At 45.1% G+C, this 12,163-nt stretch overlaps 1 protein-coding gene across 5 annotated transcripts in view; it reads left to right on the forward strand.

Moving 5' to 3' along the window:
• Window positions 1–12,163, forward strand: part of LOC130363096 (probable E3 ubiquitin-protein ligase HERC6) — a 155,279-nt gene that overhangs the window by 103,130 nt on the left and 39,986 nt on the right. For all 5 annotated transcript variants that reach the window (XM_056568460.1, XM_056568477.1, XM_056568469.1 and 2 more), the window contains 2 exons: window positions 8,720–8,824; window positions 10,051–10,221. In XM_056568460.1, coding sequence (XP_056424435.1) covers window positions 8,720–8,824; window positions 10,051–10,221 — 276 coding nt within the window. The remainder of the gene's footprint in view (window positions 1–8,719; window positions 8,825–10,050; window positions 10,222–12,163) is intronic.

A 12,163-nucleotide genomic window follows, 5' to 3' on the forward strand; every position in this document is an offset into this window, starting at 1 on the left:
GATCATTTTAATGATTGCGACTCTGTCCGACTATGCTCCGAGTTGTTAATTTGGAAGCCCAGATCCTGGATCTAGAAGAGCAACTGGCAACACTGAGATGCATTGACAACCCGGAGAGGAGTCTCCTGCTCACTGAGCAGGTACTCTCTGGGGTAGAGGTGGGGGAGGATAGTGGGACGGAGGTGCAGGACAGTCAGGCAGTTAGCTGGGTTACAGTAAGAAAATGGGGTAGAGGGAAAAATGTCAGGGAGGCTAGTCCTGAACTGGCACACCCCAACAAGTTTGCCCGGTTGGCAGATGAGGGGGATGCCATTTCAGAGCTAGCGGTACTGCAGCAGGACTCTGCCTCTGACCACCAGGGGGGTGTCTGCTCCAGTAAGGAGGTAGGGAGGAGTGCACGGCAGGCCAGACAGGTACTGGTAGTGGGGGACTCAATTAGGGTGATCTGTCTCAAACAGGGCGATCTGTCACAAAGACCGAAATTGCCGAATAGTGTGTTGTCTTCCTGGCGCTCGAGTTTGGCACATCGGGGATTGGGTTGACAGGTTGCTGGGTGGGGCTGGAGAAGACCCAGCAGTCATGGTACATTTTGGCACCAATGACAAAGTAAGAGGTAGGGGGAGTGTCCTTAAAAATGATTTCAAGGACTTAGGCTGCAAGCTTAAAGGGGTATGCCAGGCAAAAATAAGGGAATCTCTCGAGGGGCCACAAAAACAATGAACTTTAGGAAGGCAAAGTTCGATCAACTCAGAGAAGCCCTTAACAATATAAAATGGGATAATGTCCTCAAAAAGAACAATACTGACACTAAATGGGAGGCTTTTAAAAATATACCGTATATACTCGAGTATAAGCCGACCCGAGTATAAGCCGAGACCCCTAATTTCAACCCAAAATCCCAGGAAAAGTTATTGACTCGAGTATAAGCCTAGGGTGGGAAATACCTCATCCCCCCCTGTCATCATCCAGACCCGTCATTAACATCCTCATCATCATCCCCTTGTCATCATCCCACACATCCCCCCTTCATCATCCCCTTATCATCCCACACATCCCCCCCTTCATCATCCCCTTGTCATCATCCCACACATCCCCCCTTCATCATCCCCTTATCATCCCACACATCCCCCCTTCATCATCCCCTTGTAATCATCCCACACCCCCCCTTCATCATCCCCTTATCATCCCACACATTCCCCCTTCATCATCCCCTTGTAATCATCCCACACCCCCCCTTCATCATCCCCTTGTCATCATCCCCACCCCCCTTCATCATCCCCACACCCCCCCTTCATCATCCTCTTCTCATCATTCGCCCTCAGTGGTCTTCAACCTGCGGACCTCCAGAGGTTTCAAAACTACAACTCCCAGCAAGCCCGGGCAGCCATCGCTGTCCGGACTTGCTGGGAGTTGTAGTTTTGAAACCTCCGGAGGTCCGCAGGTTGAAGACCACTGCGGCCTTCAACATCATCCAGCCCCCTCTCACCCCCTTTAGTTCTGAGTACTCACCTCCGCTCGGCGCTGGTCCGGTCCTGCAGGACTGTCCGGAGAGGAGGTGGTCCGGTGGGATAGTGGTTCCGGGCTGCTATCTTCACCGGGGGCGCCTCTTCTCCGCGCTTCCGGCCCGGAATAGAGCCGTTGCCTTGACAACGACGCATCTGCGTCGTTGTCAAGGCAACGTGACTATTCTGAGGCCGGGCCCGAAGCGCTTAGAAGAGGCCTCCCCGGTGAAGATAGCAGCCCGGAACCACTATCCCACCGGACCACCTCCTCACCGGACAGTCCTGCAGGACCGGACCAGCGCCGAGCGGAGGTGAGTACTCAGAACTAAAGGGGGTGAGAGGGGGCTGGATGATGTTGAAGGCCGCAGTGCTCTTCAACCTGCGGACCTCCGGAGGTTTCAAAACTACAACTCCCAGCAAGCCCGGACAGCCGATGGCTGCCCTGGCTTGCTGGGAGTTGTAGTTTTGAAACCTCTGGAAGTCCGCAGGTTGAAGACCACTGCGGGTGGGGGAGTTCACTCGAGTATAAGCCGAGGGGGGTGTTTTCAGCACGAAAAATCGTGCTGAAAAACTCGGCTTATACTCGAGTATATACGGTATTAAATTTTCACTGTAAGATGTATATACCTTATGGGAATAAAAGGGTCAGAAATAAAAGAAAACCAATATGGATGAATAAAAATGTTAAGGGGGCAATAAATGACAAAAATAAACCATTTTAATAACTAAAACAGGACAGCAGTGAAGAAGCATTAAAAAGCTATAGAGAAAAATTTAAAATATGTTAAAAACAGATAAAAGCCGCAAAAATAGAGAGAGAAAGACTCATTGCCAAAGAGAGTAAAACTAACCCCAAAATGTTCTTTAACTATATAAATAACAAAAAGGTCAAAAATGAAAGTGTAAGCCCTTTAACCCCTTAACGACGAAGGACGTAAATGTACGTCCTGGTGATGCGGTACCTAACGCTCAGGACGTACATTTACGTTCTAAGCATAACCGCGGGCATCGGAGCGATGCCCGGATCATGCGCGGCAGGTCCCAGCTGTTGATCGCAGCCAGGGACCCGCCGGTAATGGCGGACATCCGCGATCCCGCGGATGTCCGCCATTAACCCCTCAGATGCCGTGATAAATACCGATCACGGCATCTGCAGCATCGTGGTCACTTAATTGGATGATCGGATCGCCCGCAGCGCTGCCGCGGCGATCCGATCATCCTGCACGGCAGCCGGAGGTCCCCTCACCTGCCTCCGCTGTCTTCCGGGAGTCTTCTGCTCTGATCTGCCTTCCCGCAGACCAGAGCAGAAGATGACCGATAACCCTGATCAGTGCTGTGTCCTATACATAGCACTGTACAGGATTAGCAATCGACTGATTGCTTTAAATAGTCCCCTATGGGGACTATTGAAGTGTAAAAATAAAAGTAAAAAAAGTAAAAAAATAAAGTAAAAAAAATGTGAAAAACCCCCTCCCTCAATAAAAATGTAAATTGCCCCATTTTCCCATTTCACCCCCAAAAAGTGTTAAAAAAATATTTTATATACATATTTGGTATCGCCGCTTGCGTAAATATCTGAACTTTTAAAATAAAATGTTAATAATACCGTATGGTGAATGTCGTGAACGTAAAAAATAAAAAAAGTCCAAAATAGCTGCTTTGTTATAACATTTTATTTCCAAAAAAATTTATAAAAAATGTATTAAAAGTTTTATATAAGCAAATATGGTATCAATAAAAAGTACAAATCACAGCACAAAAAATGAGCCCTCATACCGCCGCTTATACAGAAAAGTGAAAAAGTTATAGGTCTTCAAAATAGGGGGATCTTAAACATACTAATTTGGTTAAAAAGTTTGCGATTTTTTTTAAGCGCAACAGTAATAGAAAAGTATGTTATCATGGGTATCATTTTAATCGTATTGACTCAAAGTATAAAGAACACATGTCACTTTTACCATAAATTGTATGGGGTGAAAACGAAACCTTCCAAAATTAGCAAAATTGCTGTTTTCTTTTTAATTTCCCCACACAAATAGTATTTCTTTGGTTGCGCCATACATTTTATGGTAAAGTGAGTGATGGCATTACAACGGACAACTGGTCGCGCAAAAAAAAAGCCCTCATACTAGTTTGTGGATGAAAATATAAAAGAGTTATGATTTTTTGAAGGCGAGGAGGAAAAAATGAAAACATAAAAATAAAATATTCTGCGTCCTTAAAGCCCAAATGGGCTGCGTCCTTAAGGGGCTAAAAAATGATGAGGAAGAAATTATAAACGGGGATCAGGAAACAGCAAATATATTAAAAAATTCTTCTCCACTGTATTCACTGAGGAAAATGAAATGCCAGGTGAAATACAGTGTGATAAGGTAAACTCCCCAGTACAGGTCACCTGTCTAACCCAGGAAGAAGTACAGTGCCGCCTACAAAAAATCAAAATAGACAAATCACCAGGTCCAGATGGCATTCACCCCCGTGTTCTAAAGGAATTAAGTAATGTAATAGACAGACCGCTATTTTTAATATTCAGGGACTCTATAGTGACAGGGACTGTTCTCCAGGACTAGCGCATGGCACATGTGGTGCCAATATTTAAGAAGGGGTCAAAAGGTGACACTGGGAATTATAGACCTGTTAGTTTAACCTTGGTTGTATGTAAATTGTTTGAGGGTTTCCTAAGAGATGCTATTTTGGAATATCTTGATAAAAATAAATGTATGACCCCGTATCAGCATAGATTTATGAGGGATCGATCCTGTCAAACTAACCTGATCAGCTTCTATGAGGAGGTGAGCTCCAGACTGGACCAGGGGCAATCGCTGGATGTCGTATATATGGATTTTTCCAAAGCATTTGATACGGTGCCACATAAAAGATTGGTGCATAAAATGAGAAGGTTTGGGCTGGGGGAGAATGCGTACAAGTGGGTAAGTAACTGGCTCAATGATAGGAAACAGAGGGTGGTTATTAATGGTACTTATTCTGATTGGCTGACTGTTACTAGTGGGGTACCATAGGGGTCCGTCCTGTCCTATTTAATATATTCATTAAAGGGGTAGTCCAGTGGTGAAAAACTTATCCCCTATCCTAAGGATAGGGGATAAGTTTGAGATCGCGGGGGGTCCGACCGCTGGGGCCCCCCGCGATCTCTCTGTACGGGGCCCCGGCTCTCCGCCGAGATAGCGGGTGTCGACCCCCGCATGAGGCGGCGGCCGACACGCCCCCTCAATACATCTCAATGGCAGAGCCGGAGATTGCCGAAGGCAGCGCTTCGGCTCTGCCATAGAGTTGTATTGAGGGGGTGTGTCGGCCGCCGCTTCGTGCGGAGGTCGACACGCCCCCTTCCCGCGGGCTGTCGGGGCTCCGTACAGGAGATCGCGGGGGGCCCCAGGGGTCGGACCCCCGCGATCTGCAACTTATCCCCTATCCTTAAGATAGGGGATAAGTTGTAAACCACTGGTCACCACTGGACTACTCCTTTAATGACCTTGCAGAGGGGTTGAATTGTAAAGTAGCAATCTTTGCAGATGACACTAAACTCTGTAAAGCGGTAAACACTATAGAGGACAGTGCACTGTAACAAATGGATCTGGATAGGTTGGAGGTTTGGGCTGGGAAGTGGCAGATGAGGTTCAACACTGATAAATGTAAGGTAATGCACATGGGGTAGAAAAATCCGGGCTGGGATTATGTATTAAATGGAGAACACTTGGGACGACTGACATGGAAAAGGACTTAGGAGTCTTAGTTAACAGTAAATTTAGCTGTAGTGACCAGTGTCGGGCAGCTGCTGCCAAGTCTAATAAAATCATGGGGTACATCAATAGGGGCATAGATGCCCACGACAAGGAAATAATTCTACCACTATACAAATCACTAGTCAGACCACACATAGAATACTGTGTACAGTACTGGGCACCAGTGTACAAGAAAGATATAGTGGAGCCGGAGAGGGTTCAAAGATGGGCAACCAGAGTAATACGGGGAATGGGAGTACTACAGTACCCAGAAAGATTATGAGAATTAGGGTTATTTAATTTAGAAAAAAGAAGGCTTAGGGGAGACATAATAACTATGTATAAATATATCAGGGGACAGTACAGAGATCTCTCCCATGATCTATTTATACCCAGGACTGTATCAATAACAAGGGGGCATCCTCTACGTCTAGAGGAAAGAAGGTTCCTGTCAGGATCCGGGCTAGCGGCTGGTGATGACACTGGAGGTGGATCCCCTGTATCAGAGAGGCGATGACGCGGGCCGTACTGGGGAATCGGTTCTAAGCAGTTACTGGTGTTCACCAGAGCCCGCCGCAACAGTAGCGACTCGACCTCTCTGGCAGCTGAGACTGGCGCAGTACACAAGGACTAGACAGAGGCGAGGTCAGACGTAGCTGAAGGTCAGGGCAGGGAGCGAGGTTCGTAGTCAGGGGCAACAGCAGAAGGTCTAGGTACACAGGTTTGGGACACAGTATAACGCTTTCTCAGGGCACAAGGCAACAAGATCCGTCGAGGAGAGGAAGGGGAAGTGGGTTTTTATACATTAGGGCGTGATTGGGCCAGGCACCAATTAGTGGTGCACTGGCCCTTTAAATTTAAGCAAGTCGGCGCGCGCGCGCCCTAGGGAGCGGGACCGCGCACGCCGGGAGGAAGCAGACGGGAGCGAGAGGTGAGAGAGAAGGGGCACAATCCGAGGGCGGACACGAGCCGTGCCTCGGATCGCGTCCCCTCCGGGGACCAGAGAGCAGCGCTCGCGGTCAGCAATGCCGACCGGAGCGCTGCAGCCAGAGGAACGCCGTGAGCGCTCCGGGAAGGCAGCGGCACCCGGAACGCTCGGCGTGACAGTTCCTACACCAGCACAGACAGGGGTTCTTTACTGTGAGAGCAGTGAGACTGTGGAATTCTCTCCTGGAGAAGGTGGTCATGGTGAACTCTGTAATAGAGTTCAAAAAGGGGCTGAACGCATTTTTGGGGAGTAATAACATTACTGGTGATGTATACTAGATTTATAGGGACAGAAGGTTGATTCAGGGATTTATTCTGACTGCCATATTTGGAGTCGAGAAGGAATTTTTACCTCTAGTATGAGGGTTTTTGCCTTCCTCTGGATCAACTCAACTCAATAGGGACTTATTAGGGTTATAGGTTGAACTTGATGGACTCTTCAACCTTATGAACTATGTTACTATGTTACTATGCCAGATGTCGTCAACCGTCTCAAAGGGTAACAAAATAGACTTAGTCCCGAAATACTGCCAAATTGTTCAATTACCTGTATCGCCCTGGGAATAGATTTTTCTGAGTTCTGAAGCAAAAGAGCAGATCGTCTGCATATAATAGGAGTTTACTTTTCTTCTCTGGATACCAGATCCCTCTATTGCCCTGACTAAAATTGCCAGGGGTTCAATGTAGAAAAGGAACAACAGAGGAGACAGAGGGCACCCCTGTCTAGTCCCTCTTGCCAAATTAAATTGTTCAGTCTGAGTCTCATTAACCATTACACGAGCGCAAGGTTGATCATAGAGCGTCTGCACCCATTCCAAAAAGTTTCTGCCTATCCCAAACTTGCCCAGAGCTCACCAAAGGAACCTCCTCTCCACCCTGTCAAAGGCCTTCATGGCATCAAGTGACAGGATGGAGTGGAGTCCTTCCCCCCTGCATCTGAAGTTTTGCAAGGTTATCATGAATGTTTTGTCCGGGGACTAAGCCTGTTTCGTCCTCCCCTATTATTTCAGTACACACTTTTGCCAGTCTCATTGCCAACACTTTGGCAATGATTTTGGCATCCGAATTTAAGAATGAAATGGGCCTATATGAATCAACTCTGAGCGGGTTTTTACCTTTTTTTTGTAACAAAATGTTTGCCTTGCGCATGGAAGGTGGGAGAGACATACTTAAACAGGATTCATTAAAAACATTTAGGAGAGCTGGTAAGAGAACATCCTCGAATTTGATGTAGACCCCAAAAGGGAGGCCATCAGACCCGGGAGCTGACTCTTTGGACATGAATTTCATGAACAGTGATAGGTCTATTTAACTCCTCATATCTTATTGTGGAGATTTTTGGTAATTGAACTCTAGAAAAAAAATTGCTCATATGGGCCTCATTTCCAGATTCCTCTGATGTATAGAGACCCTTAAAAAAGTTTTGGATTATTTGGAGGATCCGATCGTGATAGGACATCACCACTCCTCTCTCATTCCATAAAGATATTACCTGGGTCCTCTGCTGTGTGCCTTTATAATATTAGAAAGTAGCTTACCCGGGCGCCCCCCTTTTACAAAGTTTTTCTGGCCTTGAAAAAAAAGTTTGTGTTGTGCTTCAGTATACATAAAGTTTTTAAGATCATCCTGACACTCTTTCTTAAGGGAAAACTGCTCGCTCCCCAGATTTTGAGCATGTGACTTTTCTGTTTCACCGAGTTTATGATTTAATTCATCCCCCTCCTGATGAAACCCCCTTTTCTTATTTGCGACTTCACAAAAAAGAAGACCCCTTAAGAACGCTATACAAGTGTCCCAAACTATTTGAGGGGGGGCTGACCCATTGTTATTAACAAGAAAACATTTTAATTCTTTTTTAATATGTTCTTTCCCGTCTATTATTGAGAGCCAATGAGGGTTAAGTATAAATGTCCTCCTAATCTCAGTCCCTTTGTTTACTTGGATTTCAATAAGTAGTGGGACATGGTCCGAAATTGTTTCATTACCGTATTTAATCTTCTGCACATATTTAATAGCCAGGGAGTTACAAAGTGCAAGATCTATCCGCGAAGCAGCTCTGCATGAGGCGCTATAACATGAATAGATCCTGTCCTCCGGGTGATGCTCCCTCCATATATCAATCCAATTTAGCTCTGCAGCCAGGCAGCTAAATTTGGTACCTTTCCCTTGGGACACCTTTAGGACTACTCCCTCACTCCATCTGTCTTTAAAAGAGTCCATGGGATAATTGAAATCACCGATTAGGTATAAGGGAAGGTCTTCCCGGCCTCTCAAGAATGTCAGGAGAGGATCAAAAATATGAGTGTCAAAAGGGGGAGGTACGTACGTAGCATTTCACTCTTGGACCCAGGTAGCTCAATGTCTTGCACCGGCCCTGGCTGTACTGATAGTTGACTTTGTAGTCTGAGTTCTTAAATAAACTCTAAAATGTTGATGTAATGGTAATCTTTTGTTCTATGAAGGCTCATTCTGTCTGTCATTTTCTTACAGGAGGCTGATAACATTATACAGGAAGTATATTGCCGATATCCATTTATCTTTACATATGACACCAAGGTTCAGTATTTGGACTTTGATGCAATACAGAAGAAGAATGTAAGTTTTTTTTTTTTTTTTACTAGATAAAGTGGATATGACATACCATACAAGGTGCTACATCCCTTAAAGGGGTACTCCGCCCCTAGACATTTAGGGGATAAGATGTCAGATCGCCACGGTCCCGCTGCTGGGGAGCCCTGGGATCCCCGCTGCGGCACCGTGCTCTCATTACAGCACAGAGCGAGTTCGCTCTTCACGTAATGACGGGCAGTACAGGGGCCGGAGCATCGTTACATCACGGCCCCGCCCCTTCCCATAGACTTGCATTAAGGGGATGGGCCGTGATGTCACGAGGGGCGGAGCCATGACGTCACGCTGCTCCGTCCCCCGTATCGCCCGTCATTACGCACAGAGCGAACTCGCTCTGTGCTGTAATGAGAGCAGGGTGCCGCAGTGGGGATCCCAGGGCTCCCCAGCAGCGGGTCCGTGGCGATCTGACATCTTATCCCCTATCCTTTGGATAGGGGATAAGATGTCTAGGGGCGGAGTACCCCTTTAAAGGATAAGTCTCATGCAATAAAACTTATCCCCTATCCGAAGGGCATTTCCTGTATTGTAGCACAGGAGCGTGTCACGATCCCCGCACGAAGCGGAGGCCGCCACACTCCCTCCCTTAAGCTCTATGGGAGAGCTCTATGGGGCATACAACACAGGGGCTCTTTACAGGAGATCGCGGTGGGCCCAGCGCTCAGACCCCCCATGATCTAAAACTTATTAAGTTTTAATGCATGAGACTTATCCTTTAGGTCTGCCATGTATTCTTAGTGCTGACATGTAACTGCCATGGACCCTAGTACATGCACACAGTGAAACTGTAGGTCCAATTTAGTCTTGGAGACACTAACATTAAGAAAATGGTCTATGTTTATAGTATAGTTGGATTGGCTATAGTGAGACCATATGCCACCTAAAACAAAGACCCCCCCAACCTTTCCATTTTCTGTTGATGGCTTGTGTTTTCGCAAGACAACATAGTATTCATCGGTATCATTTTGGGATAAATATAACTTTAAGTTAACTTTTTATTCATTATTTTGGGAGGGATGCAGGAGAAACAAACAGACAAAAAAATAAAACAACAATTTTGGGATTGTATTTTATTTGTTTCTTAAAGGGTGTTCACTGTGTACACTACATAGTTTGGTAATTTTCAGGTCATCAGGGATGCAGTGATACTAAATATGCATAGCATGTTTTAATAGTTATCCTTTTCTTATTCCTAGGCAGCAAAGCTAGAAGCCAGTCAAGTGCTTGTGATGAACAGAATGCAGGGCAGCAGTGATAATCCCAGAATACCTTTATTACATCTCAAACTAAGACATCAACATCTACTGGAAGATGCACTGAACAAGATAAGCATGGTGGAAGATTGTGACCTACAAAAGGAACTACTGGTAAAATAAGATACATTTTAACAAATAAGCCAACTGCTCTTCAGAATAAAGATCTTTAGAATAAGTTATTATTCTATGGGGGCATTTTTTACAGACCCCTTCACATAAAACCTACAATAGCTCAAAGCAAGAAAAGATTTCCACTATATTTTGCGCAAGTTACTACTAATAGTAAATCTTCTGGGCCTTGGTGGCAATCTTCCTTTTCCACTATTGTGGTGCAGACTGCATAAACCCAGCAGAAATTCTAAATTGTTTAAATAAATGATAATAAACTACTTCTTATGTGTTTTAGTATTAGATGAAGATACACAGAAAAGGATTTGTAAAGGGATATTTTTAATAGAATGCAATTCTAGTTTAGTGCTTTCAACCGTTCTGGTCCTCTGAATGAATCATTAAAATGGGTACTCTTCTGCTACACATCCTATCCCCTATCCATTGGATAAGATATCTGATCACATCAACTGCTATGCCCCCCACGATCTCTTGCAGCACCTGGCATTCTAAACAAACGCCGGGTTCCTCCGGCAGTGGTCGTGACGTCGCGGCCATGCTCCCTCCATTCATGCCTATGGGAGGGGGCGTGTTGCTAGACATGAAAGGAGGGGGTGTGGCCGTGACGTCACGATCACGGTCTCCAGCTCTGAGCATTCTTAACAAAATGTTCAGAATGCTGGAGCACAGGAGTACCTCTTTAAGGGCTTTATATAGTGGTTTAGTCCTGGCCCCAAATATTCCATTTATGTGGCTCCTTCATGCAGTGTTTTTTTCTGGTATTTCAAACTGCATGAAAAAATTAATGTAAAATAGAGTGTTATTGGTGCTGATTTTATTTAGTGTCATGTTGTACAGGTGTTTTCCTGATGCTTTCGTTTAAGGGGTCTAAGCCCCTTGTGGACCTTAGGTAAAGCATAAAAAGTTGCAATCTGGGGATTTTTGGAAGAAGAAATATAAATTCATCCCTGTCTTTGAGTACTCTTCAGGGCTTCACTCAATAGTTTCAAGTTCATTAAAAAATCTGGGTCATCTGGGAGAATAGCATAACCACATCTCTCCTTCAAAAGATGTAAACACATATCCTTATATTATTCATGTGAGAATTTAACTATGTTACCACCCTTGCCCAAGGGTTTAAAAATTATACTTGTGTCCATCTAAACACATTTTAGCACCTTCTTTCTTGAGGAGAAAGATTATTCTCAAAATCAAGTTGCTTGGATGTCAAGGCTTCCAGTTCCTCTTCTACTACCTTCTGAAAAATATCAATGGTGGGAGCATCTACAGGGGAGGCATTCTTTCACTTTTTTAGGTGGAGTGTTGTAAATGGATCAATATTTGACTCTATTGGTCTCTCCATCCCTAGACCAGCCTGAAGTCTGACATACTCCAATCCCTAGTAGAGCACTGTATTGTTCTCCCTGTATTGAGAAATATTTCTGCCACCTCAACTTCCTCAAAAATAAATTTATATCCTTGACCCATGAGACTAAAATAAATTTCCCTACTGGGACAAACAATAAACACCTAGATACAACAGTCTCTTCAGCCTTAGTCAGGACTCTATGGGAAAGATTAATAATTTGATTTTCAGTGACAAGAGTCATCTTTCTCTCAGTCCATAAAGTGGCCCCTCCAGCAGAAGGACATTTTAATTCTGGCTGATTCAGTTGCTTCCAATTTCTACCTCTTTCCCTTTCTCTACCTCTCCCTCTACTCCCTTTAATCTCTTTAGGTTTTAATATAACCTGTGATCAGAAAACCTTATCATATCAGCGTACATACAAATGCGGTGGCCCAGTACTGTACCCCTGTACCCTTGCTGCCCTGTCAGGCAGCCTCCCTACAGTTTCCCCTGGGCCCCCCTGCATCTTTTCCCCTTGCATATTCATTTGTATATATGTTATCCAGTATATTATAACTGTAATGTGTTATAGCTGTA

Source organism: Hyla sarda, chromosome 1, assembly GCF_029499605.1.
Source record: "Hyla sarda isolate aHylSar1 chromosome 1, aHylSar1.hap1, whole genome shotgun sequence".
Lineage (NCBI taxonomy): Eukaryota > Metazoa > Chordata > Amphibia > Anura > Hylidae > Hyla > Hyla sarda.